Source organism: Saccopteryx bilineata, chromosome 11 (genome assembly GCF_036850765.1).
Source record: "Saccopteryx bilineata isolate mSacBil1 chromosome 11, mSacBil1_pri_phased_curated, whole genome shotgun sequence".
Lineage (NCBI taxonomy): Eukaryota > Metazoa > Chordata > Mammalia > Chiroptera > Emballonuridae > Saccopteryx > Saccopteryx bilineata.
Window position 1 is genome coordinate 22,042,815 of NC_089500.1, and position 18,497 is coordinate 22,061,311.

The 18,497-nt window shown below is 48.7% G+C and overlaps 1 protein-coding gene and 1 long non-coding RNA gene across 3 annotated transcripts in view; both read left to right on the forward strand.

Moving 5' to 3' along the window:
- Positions 1-11,073: 11,073 nt before the first annotated feature.
- LOC136315572 (U2 small nuclear ribonucleoprotein auxiliary factor 35 kDa subunit-related protein 2-like) lies at positions 11,074-12,593 on the forward strand. The gene is given in 4 exon segments (XM_066247280.1): positions 11,074-11,263; positions 11,266-12,157; positions 12,159-12,218; positions 12,320-12,593. Coding segments are annotated over 4 exon segments (1,416 nt in total).
- A 4,417-nt stretch (positions 12,594-17,010) lies between these two features.
- Positions 17,011-18,497, forward strand: part of LOC136315376 (uncharacterized) — a 169,315-nt gene continuing 167,828 nt past the window's right edge. For both annotated transcript variants that reach the window (XR_010727481.1, XR_010727482.1), the window contains exon 1: positions 17,011-17,119. This is a non-coding gene — a long non-coding RNA (uncharacterized lncRNA). The remainder of the gene's footprint in view (positions 17,120-18,497) is intronic.

Consider the following 18,497-nt stretch of genomic DNA (forward strand, 5'->3'; position numbering starts at 1 on the left):
CTGCCTTGAGGAAGATGTAATGGCTGGAGTCCCAGCAGCTAGATTGAACCAGGAGGTGGTTTTGGGAACAGAAGTTGTATTCTCTGAAGCAGCAAGGTAGAAGAAATCTGAGTTCCTGAGACCATGCAGTGACCACACTAGACCTAGGCTGATTCTCTTTGGGCATTTTTTATTTTTAAGAGTGAAAACCTTTTGATGTTTTTAAGCTACTATATTATGGGCCTTTTGATAAACAAAGCCAAACTTATTCTAAATGATAATAGGGGGATAATGACATTTTTCTTCAAAAAAATCACTTTAAAACTCTTTCAAATAACAGTCAATGCATGATGGATAAAAGCATGTAGTTATTTCTCCCTGAAATGTGTTGAAATAAAACTGAGGTGGGCCTCAAACTACTGAGTATCCCACATGCAACCAAATCCCAAATAATGAGCCTTCAAGGAAGGCACAAGTAAAGAGAAATTAGCAAAGCTTGTTGTTTATTGTAAAAATATTTAAAAAGTAAAAACCAGAACAAAACTTTCAGACACTATTAAACAGAGAGATAACAACAGGGCGGAGGTGTGCAGGAGGGAGGAGCAATAGACAGAGAGGTTGTTCTTAGGCTGAGCTGGGGGTGAATATAGATATTGAACATTGGTAGTATTCTAGAACTGCAAGAGATTGTGGACAACATTTTAAGGGGAAAACACTTGAATAATAGAAATAGAGGGTACATCTTTCAAAATACTAGAAAAAAATGAAATAAAATAAAGATAGCTCAAAAAAATTTATCAAGAGGCAGAGATGGGTAAAAACCAAATCAGAAAGCAATGATAAATAGAATACACACAGAAACATGCACACATGACATTGTTAGAATAACTAAAACCTGTTAGTTGTGAATGAGTTAAGTACTTCTCAAATCGGATATTTAAAAAATCCAGTTTCATAAAATTTTCTAGCAAGATTCACATATAAAGCTAATAGGAAAATTGAAAACAAAAGGACAGATATAAAGATGGATATCAGGGAAGGTTAATAAGATAGAAATAATAGCAATTTTAACAGCAAATAAAATAAAGAGAAATATTTTATGTTAATAAGAGGAATTCCCTGTTCAGATGACATATAACAATATTGAACTATTGTGCACATAACAAAAAACTTGAATATATATAAAGCAAAACTGATAGTACTACTGAGAGAGATAAGTAAATATGATATCATAGAGACCTTAAATTTTCAACAGATAACAAGACAGGTCAACAGGACAACCGAGTAAATATATAGAGGAGACAAACAGCATGATTAACAAGATTGATGAACTATACAATGTAAAACATGGACTGGACAGGTAGAGAATACAACCCCTTTCAAATATTAATACATGGGGGACATTCACGTAATTGCTCATGTGTTTGGTCACAAAATCTCAACACATTTTTACAGATAGCTATCATACCTAATGTCACAGTCACTAATCATAATGCAATAAAATGAGGCCACATCAAAATGATAGCAAAGATAAAATCTCTTTACCTGTCATTTAAGTAACATAGTCCTCTAATTATTGGGTTAAAGTCAATCAAAATAAAAATTACACCTTATTAAACTAAATGGAGAACACTATATCAAAACATATGGAGTGTGGGTTTCCAGAAAGTAATTAAAAACCTTGGGTCCATTAATTAGAAAACACCAGTCTGAAAATAAATAACTTGAGACTTCAGCTCAAGAAATTAGATAAGGAGCAATAGAAAAACCAGAGACAATAAACAGAAGGAATTTATAAAGATAAAAGCTCAAATGAATTGAATAGAAAACAAAAAGCAGCGTTAACTCATAAACCCAAAAGCCTGTTTTTTAAAGGCCGCTGTAGCAGACAATCTTTTGGCAAGATTGATGAAAAACAAAGATCGATACAAATGAACATTAATTAAATACATTAATAAATATATTATTATATAAATACAAAGCCTGTATTCTGACTGTTTCAGTAGCCAGAGGTGGGGAAAGAAGAACCAATAGTCCACCTTAATATTTCTTATGTATCGTTAGGTGTCTGAAGGCCATCATTATATTTTGTATGCATTTTAGTTTTCATTCATCTTTTTTATTTATTTTTTATTTATTTATTTATTTATTTTTTTAATATTTTATTTATTGATTTTTAGAGAGAGGAGAGACAGAGAGAGAGAGAAGGGGGAGGAGCAGGAAGCATCAACTCCCATATGTGCCTTGACCAGGCAAGCCCAGGGTTTTGAACCGGCAACCTCAGTGTTCCAGGTCGACGCTTTATCCCACTGCGCCACCACAGGTCAGGCTCATTCATCTTTTTTAAAGGTTCCCCCTCCCGCCATGGTTTCATCCATTCTGGAAATGTCACCCGTTGTCTTACACCTCTTCTCTTGGGCCTCTCTGCTCTGTACCACTTCCTGAGGGAGGGCTCACTCTAGGGATGCTTGTTCGGTGGCTGTATTCAAACTAGACTCTTTTGGTTGTAAGGGACAGAGACTGACTCAGGAAGAAAGGTCTCTGTCAGGTCACTGTTGATTTGGATTTGAAACAAATCTGTCAAAGCACAGACCGAAGCAAGCCAAGTCTCTCTCTCTCTCTGTCTCTTTCTCTGCATTTCTGTTTCTCTCTGCAGGTTCTCTGCAGTCTTTCGCCTCTACCAGCGGCCTTCCTTGTCAGGTATGTTCCTTCATCACACCAGCTTTACATGGTTCTGACTCACCCTTCATTCGCCTGATGGGCCCAGTCTTTCTCTAGCCTCTGGTTCAAAACTGTAAGAGAGGGTTCATCTCATCTCTTCTCACCAGGCCTTAACAGGTCACTGTCCCTTACAAGCTATGTCTGCTCTTGGGCTGAGTGTCTACCTCTGGGCCAGCCAGGGGGGACCAGGGTCCCTGGGCATGGAGGTGTCCTTCGATGACTAACATCTCTAGTATAGGCTGACATATTTGCCTGGGGGCGTGACCACAGTTTCCCCAGCAGGCTATTCAGAGGATCTGTGTCTCTGCCTGCCTCCCGACCCCTGGGAGAGGGACAGCGAGCTCTGAACCTTTCGAAATGTGAGTACCATGGTCAAGAGGTAACGAGGGGGCCAAAAGCCTGCCATGTCCTCTGAGGCCAGGCATCCTTGGGCTGGGATGGAGCCAGTGACTCCCAGACACCTACGTGGGCTTTGGGCACAATTTCCAGATGCTGCTGCTCCCATCCTTGGAAACATGGAAAATGCACAGGCTTCCACAGGGCCTCGGGGGACACCCTCATGTGGTTAGGAGACAGCACAAGCAGCCGTCATCTAGGAATTCGCTTTTGGGCTCTGAAAAAGGTAACCCCTCATGCTTCACTTAGTTGAAGTGCTGCGTCCTTGACTGGTCACCGAGACTCACAGATCTGCTAGCATCTTGATCCTGGGACTTCCCAGCAGCCAGAACTGTGAGAACTAAGTGTTTGTTGTCTGTTAACTAGTCTCTGGTAATTTACAGGCACCTCAGCTGACTAAGACACCCGCATAAATGACAATAACAGGGGCTCTATGTGCCTGAGGGCAGTGGAAGCCAGGGGAAGGGGACCCACCTCTGCTGGCCATGGGAAAGACCAGGGCAAGGGATGCATCAACCCTACTGATAAAGCTGAATGTGTCTATGTTTGTCAGCTAGTTTACTGATTTGTGCCCCGCTTCCTTCCACAAAGGTCTGAAGGTGACAGGCCTCCGGGTTTGTGCCTGTGGCCCTGCTGCCCAGCACAGAGCCTGGCACAGTAAGCCCCTCAACAAATACAGCTGGGTGTTGAGTGTTCAAGTGCCCCTTTCCTGTCGTCTTCCCCTGCTGCTGCAAACCTGTCCCCCTGCCCTCTCCCTTCCTGGGTCCCACGGATTTCAGCTTTCTCCCTGCCAAGCAGATCGCTTCCCTGATTCCCACTAACACCTACAAGGGGAGCCACTGGCCTCGCATATCAAGAAGGCGGATGTTTGGTGCAAATTTTATTCCAGAACACATATTTAGGATCTTCAGAAATCCCCATCCACCTTTTGGCTGTGATACCTTAGATTGAAGGTACGAGCAGAACAATGTGTGAGTGGCATGTAGAGTAAATGATTAACGTTAAGAACCTCTTTATTAGACAGTCGTGCACAAAGGAATTTTATTTCAGATCCTCTGACACATGACAAATGGCTGCTTCAGACAAGAAGCAAACCACGTCCTCTGGCAGGCGGCACCGAGGGCTGTATCAGCTGGGGGAAGCAAATCCAATTTGCTTTTAAATGCCATTTACAGACTGTTTCTTTCATGCTAACAACCCGAGTTATTGAAGTTGAGAATGTAAAAGTTCAGACGGGAAGAAACTTTGCCCAGGCTCCGTCTGGGCGGGGAGGCGCCTTGCTCAGCCCTGGCGCTGGGGGCCTGGGGCAGCCCCGGGTTTCGGGCAGCTCCTCCTGCCCTGATACGCCAGGGGTTTGTGGAGGAACCACTTTGCCAGGCACTGAGCAGAATGTGAAATCCACCGAATTACATCCTACTTAGGAGTTTCCCAAAGGCAGCTTTGAAACAAATTTCTGAGGATAAGCAGGGCAGGTTGGTGATCGTGTGGCTACTATGTGTCCACACAGTAAACAAAGCCTGTCTTCTGTTTCGGTAGCCAGAGGTGGGGAGAGAATAGCCAATAGCCCATTCTGCTGGCTCTTCTCCCCACCCCGGCCCAGTCCAGGTAGGATGGCTTGTAGTTTCTGGTTTCTAGGCTAGGTGAGAGTGGGGTGCTAGAGGGGTGCCATGCTGGATGGTGGACTATGCGGGCAACTGGATGGGGAGTCAGAGCTGGTGGAGTTGTGGAAAGGCTGGGAGCAAGGCTGGAGGGACAAGAACCTGGAAGCCATCATCAAGACACAGGCAGGTACTCCGAAGCCCAGGAGGGCTGATGGGGTCAGTGGACACACAGCAATGCGGAACCACAGGATTTTGGGGGGGGTAATGTGGTAGTGGTGGGCATTCAGTCATGGGTGCTGGTTGAGATGGACATCAGGGAGAGATGAATAGGACAGAGATTTGGGAACGATGTGAGGCATGGCATGTGATAAAAAACCAGGGAGCACAAGATTCCTAGAATCAGGGCCAGGCTCTCAAACCAGGTAGGCATCCCAACAACCACCCTGAGGTAGCAGTGACGAGAGCACTAGGCAGGAGCTGGTGCCCAGCTCAACCTCAAAGGCGCTGGCTGAACTGTTACTGGCAAGAGTCACTTTAAGAACATGGTTCACCCCGTCTCTGCAAGTAGGGGCAGATTGAAGACATTGATGAGTCAGCAGCTTGTGAATGTGGGGTTGGGTCAGTCAGGGCAGCTCGTAACGGGCTGGGAGTGCAGAAGGACAGAGCTAGTGGGGAGAATAGTGTGGTCCTCCACACGAGTGCTGTGAATTGTGTCGCTACACCAATGTAAAGGAATTACAAGGGGTTATTACTATGGTTGGTACAACACATCCCCCCTCCTCACCCAGACTACTCTGAGGTCCAAGGATCCAGTTTGTTCAAGACCATCTAGTAAATATATGGGGTTGGTGGATTGGCCACGGTCCCAATGTGTGCTTGGGAAGAGGAGTCAGGGAACAGCAGGCCACCCAAACCTCCCACGACTTCACAGGTCTCTCTGCACCTACAGCATGGCTGGGACTCCCTATGGGAATTTGTAGCGTGGACTCAGGGAATGGCCTTCTGGTCTTCTTCCTGCACCTTACTTTGTGATCTCTTAACTATGCTGGCTAAAGAATCCACTCTCCACCCTGTGGCTAACCCATTGCCCCTTGCTTCCCAAAGCTGCTCTCACAAAGGATATGAACCTCAGTTCTCTGTCCTCTATTTCTAAGGCAAAGGGCTTTTTCTTGCTACCTAGCACCCCAGCCTGTGCCAGAGACTCTGTCCTTACTTGGTTGGGATGAGAGGTTAGTTGGCTGATAACATGGGGAATGGAGATAGACATGGTACATCCTGTAGGTGGGAAGGCAGGAGAGGGGAGTGTGGTTCTTTTCTGCTTACACTATTAAATGGGAGCTGGGGGATCAGACTCCTAGTTTCAGCTCCTCCATCCTCTTCTATTCCATATTGCCCATTGGATTCCATTCCATTGGATAAGCACCTACTGTGTGTTAGGTTCTAAGTACTGAAAGACAAAACTGACACGGTGCTTCCTCTTATGGGGCTCATAGTCCTGTGGAGGAGGTGGATGGCAAACAATATCATGCCATTGGACCTTGGGCTACACTACAGGCAACAAAGGGGAGTGGACAGACACTGGCCTGGGAATTAGAAGAGCATGGGTAGAATCCTGGATCTATTACTGGCCTTGGGGAGATCCCGCTGCATGGGGCCTGATGTCCTTGTCTGTTAACTGGGAGGCTCAGCCAAAATCATTTTTAGTTTTCCTTTTCAGCTCTGATGTTTTCATTTTTTAAAATACTTTATATTTTGCTTGCTTGTTTCCTTGTTTTACCTTCCCTCATTCCCTAAACCATTGGAGCCTGTTGTCCGTCTCCAGCGTTCTCGCTCTCCGTGGCACACAGTGTCTCCCGGTTTTCACAGTGGGAGTGGAGATGAGAGCTGCCCCTCTCCAGCTTTTCTCTCCTCCAGGCTCGCCCTGGCCCCTTGCCGGTCCCTGCAGAGCTCCTGCCCAGCAGGTACACACTGAGCACCTGTGCTTGTTGCACATCACTGCTGTTTCCTACCCATGCCCAGCTCACAACTTCTAGATCCTTACCAAACCATGACCTTCCTTGACCTTAGGCCTGTCCATCCAAATGTACTTGTCCCCTTAGGCATAGACTTGTCCTTTGTGCCCATACTCATCCAGATATCTGCTTCTATAACAACAACTACTCCACTCATTGGAGATAATAAATCAGAGAGAATAATAATGATATTGGTGGGAATAACAATATTGGAGGCAGTTTATTGTCTAATAGTTATACTATTAGACAATAAAATAATAATATTGGAGAATATAATACAATCCACACAGATGTTATGTGTAGAGCAGCTATTTGTGGGAAGCCCTAGTGTGTGTTGATACATAATAATCACGGGCAGGAAGTGGTAGGGTATGGGTTAGATGGCCAGGCAAGGAACTGGTGTTGAAAGTCGTGTCCTGAGAGCTGGGATGCAGGGTTATGAGAAACAGGATAAGACCTTAGGGCTTAGAGCTATGTAGGACCAGCACAACCTGACTCCATGTCTGTGCTAAACTGCTCATTGTGAACCACTCCAGCCCCCAGTCCCACCTCCTCATGACCTTGCTCCTTCCCAGTTCCATTCAGTAAACATTTCTTGATCTCTATGTGGCATTCATCTGAGGCATGATAATAGTGATGAAGATGACAAGGTGTGGGGATATTTGGACAAATATACCCAGAGAGTGTAGCTCAGCAGAGAGCACTTTGAGACTTATTCCATTCCCTTAAGGTTGCCAAAGCCATCTGGGAGGTCTTTGGCTACAGTTGATTGGGTGTCCTCACCTTCGTCTGTCCTCTGCCGAGTCCGGTCCTGGGGCAGTTTGGATTTGGTGGTGCAGGCTCTGGTTCTTAAGTGATTTGGGGGACTCTGGTCTTTCACAAAGGAAAAAAAAGGCTCTGGGGACAAGCCAGTCATCTCTGGAGACTGGCCTGATTAGAGAGTGGCTTGAAGAGGAGTCTGTGTGGCAGTTTCTGCTTCCTTCAGGCAGCCGCCTCTGCTTACGGGCTAAGCCTTAGTTTCAAGCCTACCCAGTGTCCTCTTTGACTTCTTTTAATTGAGATATTTGGGTGATAAATTCAAGTTGTATTTTCAGCTGGCTAATTAGTGCTCAAGGATGATACTACATCCTTTTTTTCTTTCCAGATTCTTACCAGCTACTCCATAACTATCCAGAATTACACCAAAGGTATTATAATTATCCAAACACTATTATAATAAAGGATTTTTCAAAAGGAAAACAATCAGTTTCACCACACAATTTTTGCTAAGTGCTTTCATTTTTCTGGTTTGTCATTTAATTTTTGTCCTATTCATGTTTACTTTTTGTAGTTTTAACTATGGTAGAATCACATTTTATGTTCTTGAGGGCCCTGAGAAGGTATATATATGCCAGGAAGGACTCCTCTTGGTTAACTGGGCCTAAATTCATAACCAGAGTCTAGCAGCCATTGCTGATGGAGGTCTCTTTCACATACAGATTTCAGGGAAAAGTGCTACCAAGCCTTCTGTGTGGTGTTCCTGCTGGTTAAGCTAACCTTTATAAAGGAATTCCTGGAATAGTCTTTCAACCAATGGGCTGTGACCTGTCCCATCTAATCAGAACTGTGCACCATATCCTCATTTGCATCTATACTAACCAGTTGGAGTGGCTCCATAATAACCAAAGTGTATGATTCCAGCAAGCAAGGACCTTGCTGTTTGGCCCAATCAGTTCAGTGTAATTGGATTCCTCATTTGCATAAAAGTGGGCCAATCAGGAGCCAGGGCAGGACTTGTCTCTACAAAAGGCGGCCTCCTTTTTTACTGGGGGAGCATACTTTTGGTTTCTTCTGGAGGTTGTGTTTCCCAGGTTTGCCAATTGTTCACTTGAATCAAGTTTCTCCTTTTTTTGCCTCTCAGACTGAGGATGGATGTTGGCATTCTTCAAACTTTGAAATACCCTTTAAGGGTTATGTCAAAAGCAATTTCCATGTTGTCTCATGATGGTGGCCTCCATATTTTCATTACTCTCCTTCATATTTTCTTCCCCAACAATGGCCAGCTAAGTGAAATTAATAGGGATGGGGGAGTACATATTTTACTGCAATGTGCAGATAGAAAGCATTCAACCAATTTTTGGGAGAAGCAGGCATAGGGGCTGCACTGGGTCTCCCCACTCCGTACCTTTTTTTTCTCTTCCCCTTCCTCCTCAGTCTTTCCCTTCCACAAGCTGCTGTTTGGTTACACATGGTTCTGCTTTGGTTGCTTGCTCCCGCATGCTAAGGCTTGGGGAATAACTACATTGCAAATTATGGAGCAGAGGCTGAAATCCATGCATTACATCCTACTTAGGAGTTTCCAAAGGCGGCTTTGAGACAGATTCCCGGGGATAAGTAAGATCAGAAATACATTGGGTAATGTTTGTACACACACAGAGTGAATAAAGCCCGCCAGACTCCTTAACAGGGGAAGGTGGGAGGGGAGTACATTTTGTCGCCTGGGGCTAGAATAACTGCCGCCCCAGTTTAGGTGAGGGGGAGCTGCTCCAGAATGGAGGTGGCCCAGGGCCTCCTTCAGGACACGTTGTTTCCTAACCTGGTTTTGGATTGGCTGATATTGTTTCTCAGAAGCCCATGGCCATGTTATTGAAAAATAGCCTCTCTGGGTGCTGTAGGAAGCTGAGTCTCATCACCTAGGGACCTCTGTGATGTAAGGCCTGAGGTTAAGGTCTGGTATACGGTGCTGCCTTGACATCTGGGGAAATTGGGAGGGCCCTGAATGACCTAAATGGATGTTCCCTTCCCAGTTCTGCCCGAACAGATGGGGTTCCCTTCTCATCAAGGGGACCAGGATTACTTCCTGTTTATCCCTGAGGGGCCAGTCTCAGGTCCCGGAATTATTCAAACAAGCTAATCACATCTTCTGTAGGAACCAGGGGTCTTGGTGCTGCAAATCCTGCCTCGCACAGCCCCTGGCTGTTCACCCTGTTCCCAAGGGCATCCCCTGTGACTGTGTGTGCTTTGTGGTGTCCTCCTCGGGGCTTTGAGCATGCATAACTAAGAAACCGCTGTCCATCTCACCTGTCTAGGGTTGGATGTTGGGTGTTCAGCCATCCCCATAATTGTGGGGCAGGAGTCCCTCCCTGGTCAAGGGGGGGGGTTAGGGAGGGAGCAGGAGGGAATTAAAGCCACCTCATAGACACTAAGGTGGGGGAGAGGTTCAGAGTCTACATGCACAAGCTGTGTGACATCTGACAGGTACTAAGACCTGATGGGTCTCATTTTTCTCACCTGCCCATTGGTCATGATAATTTCTGTCCTTCCGTATGAGATGGTCAGTGTACACAGTGATGGCGTCACCACTGTCCTGACAAGGGGGCTGGGGCAGGGAACAGGACACATGGAGTGTGCCGAGCAATGGCAGACACTTGTGTGCGTAATGGTATTACCCTCGTCATTACTGCTGCACAACTGGATTCCCTTCTCTCGAAGCACATTCGCTTTATTTTCATTGTTTATCTTTTTTTCCAGGAGAAGTGGCTAGAGACATTTTGTTTGTAAGTTTCCTTGTGAAGCCTCCCAGCTTCTCCATCGAGGAGTTGATGATCTGTAAACAAATGCTTCCATACACAGGGGAGCTCCCCCATTTAAAGGCACCTTAGGGGGAGCCCTTTTACAATGAGAATTATTGCCCTGTAATGCCGTTTTTTGGTGAGTTTGGAGTTTTGCTTAGCAAGTTACTTTAAAATGAAGACTGTGTATCCTGGGCAAAGCAGACCAACAGCAGGGTAGATGAGACTTTTCCAAATCCCATAACCTGGTCCTAGCCGCAGTTGCAGCCAGACAGGGCTTGCTTCTATTAAGGACTCAGGGGTAATGATGGGTGATGCTGAGGAAATGGTGTGATGTGTCGGGGAAGAACTTCAGCCTCTATCTTTCCCACTCTGTGATCCGGGGCAGGCTTCCTCAGTTTTTCCACCTGTGAAATGAAGATAGTAATTCCTGCCTGAATTATTGCTTTGAAGATGAAACGAGATGTCAAATGTGCCATGCCTGAGTTCTGCAAACATGGGTTCCTTTTGGGCTCTGAGCTCATTGGTGTTCATCTTTTCCTTCCCGACACAGAGCGCCCAGGGAAAGGCTGGTTAATTCGGCCACTGTCCTGCTTCTCCAGTGTAATCTGGGACTTCTTCTGCATGAGCCTGTTATCGTCCCTGAAGCTGAGGCCTGCAGCAGGGGTGCCTTGTTCTTATAAAAGTCTTTCCTGTAGCCTCACCAGGCAGTGGTGCAGTGGATGGAGCATTGGAGCGTCGGACTGGGACGCAGAAGACTCAGGCTCAAAACCCTGAGGTCGCTGCGCTTGTGGGCGTGGTGGCGCGGGCAAGATGGCGGCTCTTGGCACGGTGATTCTTTCGGAGAAACCGAGCCACAAGAGGTACAGGGCCACCCTGAAGGAGAAACGAAAGAAACGTCGGCAGGAACTCGCCAGACTGAGAGACTCGGGATTCTCACCGAAGAAGGAGGAGGCAGAGGAGGATACTGTTGTTGAACAAGAAGAAGAAGAGACGCTGTTGGAGATAGGCAAAAATTACATGAGGAATGGTTGCAGCGGGAGTGGAAGGCACAAGAAGAATTCAGAATAAAGAAGGAAAAAGAAGAGATGGCTAGGAAACGGCAAGCAGAACAGGAGAGAAAGTTTAAGGAAGAATGGGAAGAACAGCAGAAGAAAGAGAAAGAAGAGGAGAAGCAGAAGCTACTAGAGAAGAGAGAAAGAGAGGAGGCTGTGCAGAAGATGCCGGAGCGGGCTGAAAATGCCATGGAAACTGTTGCCACATGGCAAAACCCAGAACCACCTACGGACTTAAGAAGAATGGAGAAAGATCAAGCTAATTGTCCATTCTACAGTAAAACGGGAGCTTGCAGATTTGGAGGTAGGTGTTCCCGCAAACACAGTTTCCCGACATCAAGCCCCACCCTTCTCATCAGAAGCAGGTTTACGACGAGTGGAACGGAGCGGCGCAGAAGGGACGACCCCGACCCCGACGCCGGCCTGGAGCACAGCGGAGAGGAGACCTCCCAGCAGTTCCTGGACTTCTATGAGGATGTGCTCCCTGAGTTCAAGGATGTGGGGAAGGGGATCCAGTTCAAGGTCAGCTGCAACTTGGAACCTCATTTAAGAGGCAATGTGTATGTTCAATACCAACCGGAAGAAGAGTGCCAGGCGGCCCTTTCTCTGTTTAACGGACGATGGTTTGCAGGATGGCAGCTTCAGTGCGAATTCTGCTCAGCGACCCGATGGAAAATGGCAATTTGTAGCTTATTTGAAATACAACAATGCCCAAGAGGTAAGCACTGCAACTTTCTTCGTGTGTTCAGAAATCCCAACAATGAATTCTGGGAAGCTAATAGGGACATCTTCCTTTCTCCAGATCGGTCTGGCTCTTCCTCTGGGAAGAACTCAGACAGGAGAGGTGGGACGCCATGGCGAGAGCCGTGGCAGACGCAGGAGGAGGAGGAGCCCCAGTCTGGCGCCCCCTACCAGCGTGGCTCCTCCCACCAGCGGGCTCCTCCCACCAGCGTGGCCCCTCCTACCAGCGTGGCTCCTCCCACCAGCGTGGCTCCTCCTACCAGCGTGGCTCCTCCTGCCAGCGGACCGCGGAACCGACAGGAAAGGAAGAGTAGCCACAGGGGGAAGAAATCCCACAGACGTGTGGCAAAAAGTCCTGAGAGGCACAGTTCTCGAAGCAGAGAAAGAAAAAGGGACCGCAGCAGGGGCCGGGGCAGCCAGAGCAGGAGCTGCCAGAGCCGGGGCCGAAGCCGGAGCGGGAGCTCTAGGTCCAGGAGTCATGGCGGGAGGAGGTCAGGTAGTAGGGACAGAACTATCCCTAGTCCCAAATCTAAATAAATCAATCTTGTTTTCAAAAAAAAAAAAAAAAAAGAAAGAAAGAAAGAAAAAGAAAACAACCCGAGGTCATTGGCTTGAGTGCAGGCTCATCTGGTTTGAGCACAGCTCACCAGCTTGAACCCAAGGTCGCTGGCTTGAGCAAGGGGTCACTCCGTCTCCTGTAGCCCCCTCACGTCAAAGCACATATGAGAAAGCAATCAATGAACAACTAAGGTGCTGCAATGAAGAATTGATGCTTCTCATCTCTCTTTCTTCCTGTCTGTCCCTATCCCTCTCTCTGTCTCTCTCACACACACACACACACACACACACGCACACACACACACACACACACACACACACAAAGTCTCTCCTGCAGTGAGTACAAAGCAGTTATAAAGGCCTTCACTTCCAGGAAGTCTTCTCTGATTAATCACACTTTTCCCCAATGGCACCATTGCTTTTTCTTATTTATATATTTTTAAAAATTAAATTTGTTGGGGTGACATTGGTTAATAAAGCCTTTTCTTTTTAATCCATACCCTCCTCTCCCTCATTTCTTCCCGTTGCTTTCTTCAGTTATGATTTTCTCCCTTGCTTGTTCTCATTTGCTGCTGCTTTCTTCTATGCTGCTACTTTCTTAGGTTTCCCCTCTTTCTGTACCCCTCCCCCTTCCTTCCTGTTTCTCCCCCACCCCCTGACTTATTGCCCCCCCCAGTTCTACCCTGAACTTCTCAATCTGTGTCACAGAGTTGGGAAGGCGAGCTCAGAGGCTTCCCCCTCTGCGGCCTCTCCTGAGTGCTGCCACGCTGAATTGCCTGTGGTCCTGTCCCATTTTGCCCTCTGTGGTCAGGATTTGCACAAATGAACACCAGGCCCCAGCTTGGGGGGACCGGGGCACTGAGACCTGGAGTGTTATCTTCCAGCCCAGCCTGCTACCCCCTGGAAATATGCCGTTGCCTTGCCCAAACGACAGAAATAAAAGAAATACGGGGAGAGGGCTGGTATAGGCAGGCCCCGCGGTGCCAAGCGAGGCTTTACACCAGCCTGTTCACCAGCCACCTCGAGCTGGGCTAATTAGAGGGGCCTTGCAGTCCCTGTGGTAATTTGCTAAAATGGAAGAAGTTGATTTTCTCTCCTTTTCTGTTCTCAGGAATTCCAGTTTTAGGCTCTGGCAGTCTCTAACCACCACTCCCTTCGGCCCTCTGGGGAGGTGTTTGCTATGGAAATATGCAATTAATATTGCAGCGATCATAATTGCTAATTATTAAAACAATGCTACCCCCTTTTCCTGGCCTAGTTTCATGTTTAAAACCATTTAAATAACAGGGAGGCAAGAAAAAAAAAGAGGAAAAAAGTTAAACACCAGTGTTGAACTTGTGCAAAAGCCAAACGAGAGGGTCCGTGGGTTGCCCAGGATTTGTCCTGGTGTCTGGAAGGCCGGTGGTCTTCAAAGCCTGTCGCTCAGCCTCCCCTGGAGCCATCTATGTGCTAGATACAAGTGGGGCACAAATTGCATTTTGGCCACTAGAATTTTCGTGGTGACAGAGCACTTTTCTCTTCGTGCTGATCGTGGATCTCCAATAGAGCCCCAGCCCTGAGGGCCTCCCAGTACCCTGTGTCCTGCCCACCCTTTCCTCAGCCCGCTTGCTTCCTTAGAGCTAGGGCAAGAGTTGTCTGGACATAAACAGCTGAGTGGATTTGGTGCCTGGTTACTCCAAGGACAAGGTGGAAGAGTGTATCTCTAATGCATACTTACAGGTGTTTCTACTGGCTCTTTAAGACATCAATAACAAGTGCTGCTCAGTCCATGTTCTAAGCACAGTTTGCATTATGTCATCCCACAATAAACACCTTCCAGCACCCTCCTCTTCCCACTTAGCCCACAGAAGCCATCTGTAATCCTCAGCGTGGTATTTGAGAGTTTCGTGACCCAGGCTCAGTCCATTGGCCCAGCCTTCTCTGCCCTGGCTCCCCACCCCCACCCGTCTGGCCGTTTCTCAAATATCCCCAAATGGAATGCTTCTGTTGTTATGTAGAATGTCCTTGTCAGCTTTACTCAGCAAAATTAATTCCTTTTTAAAAGATCCCCCTTAAGTCTTTCTCTTTCCCAGGACAGAACCCTCTTCTTAAAAGGACTCCCCTAGGCCCTGGCTGGTTGGCTCAGCGGTAGAGCGTCGGCCTGGCATGCGGAGGACCCGGGTTCGATTCCCGGCCAGGGCACACAGGAGAAGCGCCCATTTGCTTCTCCACCCCTCTGCCGCGCCTTCCTCTCTGTCTCTCTCTTCCCCTCCCGCAGCCAAGGCTCCATTGGAGCAAAGATGGCCCGGGCGCTGGGGTCGGCTCTGTGGCCTCTGCCTCAGGCGCTAGAGTGGCTCTGGTCACAACATGGCGATGCCCAGGATGGGCAGAGCATCGCCCCCTGGTGGGCAGAGCGTCGCCCCTGGTGGGCGTGCCGGGTGGATCCCGGTCGGGCGCATGCGGGAGTCTGTCTGACTGTCTCTCCCCGTTTCCAGCTTCAGAAAAAAAAAAAAAAAGGACTCCCCTGTTCTCTGAACTCTCCCAGCAAACAGTTTGCAACCTTGCACCTGGGCAATTTCCATACGTATCTTCCAGTTCTGACTAAATGCTAAGCTTCCTGGGGATGTTGATTTGTGCTTACTGACTCGAGATGCCACATGTAAGTGAGATCACATGGTATTTGTCTTTCTCTATCTGACTTATTTCTCTTCACATAATGCCCTCAAGGTCCATCGATGTTTGAAAAATGGCAAGATTCCTTCTTTCTTAATGACTGCCTAGTATTCCATTATGTATATGTATGGCATTTTCTTTATCTGTTCATTTCCTAAATGGCTACTCAGGTTGTTCTCAATCTTGGCAATTTCCTCATCTAAAAATTGGAACTCTCTGATAATGTCTGCCACCTTAGGACTGAGAGTGGGTTGTACCAAAGTGTTCTATCAGGAGTACAGACACATACACAGAGTAGAAGAAGGTCCCGAAGGTGGGGCAGGGTTGGGATAGAGCAGGGGTTTTGGGGACGGGGCCCACACTTTGAAAGCTGTCGCATGCCCGCACCCTCTAGTCTGTCAGGCAGCGTCTGTCCCACCCCACCATTTTACCCATTCCTCAACCTTCACTTTTTGATAAGCATTCTGGGATTCATTCACCCGTGCAGCAGAGTCTGAGCACTGGCTATGGGTCGGGCGTCGTGCTGGCTGCTGAGAGAACACGAGGAGGGGAGCATGCACGGCTCTGGTTCCCCTGGGAGGGCCAATTTAACCAAACCATCAAACAAAGCAAGATTACAAGGGTTGTGACAGTTACGAGGGAGAAGCAGGGGGCACTATGAGAGTGGACTGAGGAGGGACCTGGGGTCAGAGAAAGCTTCTCCCAGGGACACAGACCAGAGTGGCGATGCCACGGGTGAGAGTTAAGGTGCTGTCCAGGAACAGGAGGTGGGGGTATGTCAAGTGGGGCAGGGCAGAGCTGGGGCAGGAGGAGCTGAGGACACTGGACAGGGTTGGGGCACACTGAGCGGGGGAATGTCAAGTGGGGCAGGGCAGAGCTAGGGCAGGAGGAGCTGAGGACACTGGACAGGGTTGGGGCACACTGAGCGGGGGTATGTCAGTGGAGTAGGGCAGAGCTAGGGCAAGAGGAGCTGAGGACACTGGACAGGGTTGGGACACACTGAGCGGGGGTTTGTGGTACACAAGGAGCAGGGCAGGAGGAGCTGAAGGACACTGGACAGGGTTGGGGCACACTGAGCGGGGGTATGTCAGTGGGGCAGGGCAGAGCTAGGGCAGGAGGAGCTGAGGACACTGGACAGGGTTGGGACACACTGAGCGGGGGTTTGTGGTACACAAGGAGCAGGGCAGGAGGAGCTGAAGGACACTGGACAGGGTTGGGGCACACTGAGCGGGGTTTGTGGTACACAAGGAGCCTGGAGGCAGAAGGACTGGACCGAGCCGGGAGTTTGGTCTTTGTCTTAAGCGCCCTGCGGGTCCACTGGAGGATCTAAGCAGGCAGAGAGAGGAGGAGATCAACTTTGCCTCCTACAAGCCCACTCTGGCCCAGTGAGAGGGAGAGAGCTCCCTGCTCTTCTGCTTCCCCCGTCTGGACAGAACCGTGGGGCTGCTGTCCTTGATCTGGGGCTGCGTCCTTGACCTGGGTCCAGCTCCACACTCACCCTTGTCCTCTCTCTCTGAAACACTTGAGCCGCGCATGTTATTTTTGGAGGCTCTCACAGATAAGCCCAGTTCCTCCCTTACCCTTGATGGAAACACGACTCTGTCTGACCGGGAAGGTCAGTGCTTCGTCCACTCTCACAGCCTCTGGAGGCACCAGTCTGCGGCAGCGAGGAGGGCCCTGGGGAGATGGGTGGAGCCATTGACACGGTCATTTCAGGTCTTACTTCCTCCTACGAGAGGCGGCCTGCTGGTGTGGAAAGAGTCCGGGCTTCAGACACTGGTGTTCAAATCTCCCCTTGACCACATGATAGCTGTGTGATGGGGAAGGGGACTTACTGTGCAGGAGACTCAAAGGTGAGCTTCAGATGCTCTTGAAACTGAGAGATGATACAAAAAAAGCGGAAACTTGAGCACACTGAGTAGTTTCATAAAAGCTTAAACAGCTCCGCAGCCGCCAAATGTGGCCACTTAAGCCAGGGCTTTGCCGTTGCCGGTGTGGGCGCAGGGCGTGGGGAGCGGAGGGCCCTGGCTCTCTGTAGGAAGGGGGTGTCCCAGTGGTTCTCTGAGGAGCCCGGTCCAGTGGGAAGGCAGGAACCTGGAGGGTGGCTGTGACTAGGGGGATGGTTTGGGGAGGTAAGACAGAGCTGGGCCTGGGGTACTGTGCACCACAGCTGGGCTCTGGCGGAGCAGAAATGGAAGGACATGGTGGGAAGTGGGAGGTGTAAGCTTGTCATGCTGCTCTGACTGGAGGTCAGTCACAGGCAGTGATTCCTGCCACCCGTAGCCCCTTGGGGTTCAAGGGCCCTTATAGCCCCAGTACATGCCCCAGTTCCCCCAGGAGGATGGCATCTAGGCATTGCAGCTGGTGGAGTCAAGGCTGCAGGTATTTTGCCAGTGTAACTAGGGGTGGGCTCGGCATCCTGGCTGGGAGAGGCCGGGGACGGGGCAGGGCCCGCAGGAGTGCTATAGGAGCCCTGGTCTGTGCCTGGGTCTGCTGGTTGCCCACCCTGCTGACATAGTGGCCACAGCTGCTAGCTTGTGGTAGGCAGGGGCACCGCCATGCTGCTGGGAGGGCACGTGCAAGCCTGGGGGCCAGGGGCAGCACCATGCTGTCCACAGAGGCTCTGACCCTGGGCTGGGGTGGCTGTGATGGTCACGCCTCTGGATGATATTGGGGGATAGAAAGTAACAACCCTGTCTTCTCTGCCTTTTCTGAACCCAAATTCACAAAACCGAGGCAGGGGGTTTGCTTTCCACAAAGCTGCCCTTCAAAGAGTAAAAGTACGCCTGTGACTGTCTCTCCCTAGAACCAAGGGTCCATTCTCTTCCCCAAATAAAAGGAAATGAAATATGCAGAGCTCTAATAAACCATGAAAGGCTTAGGTGTAAGCCAGGATGCAGGACTTTGAATGGGATCCGGCGGTCTCAGCTGGTTGGAGGTGTATCTATTATATGTCAAGCAATTAGAAATAGGTTTCTATTAACTGGCTGACTGTGTACACAGCTACCAGTGAAATGGAGTGCTTTCCCAGTGGCTTCTGCCAGGACTTGCACACACTGGAACCAGTTACAACTGTTTAAGGGGTATATGTCTTACATCTGTATGTTGAATATGCACACAGTTTTTGCAAGGGTACTGGGGCCTTAGTTATAATGCTGACATCAGATGGTTTCACTCATCATTCTTTCATTTATCCATTCACCCATCAGCTCTGCATGCTTACAGGTGCTG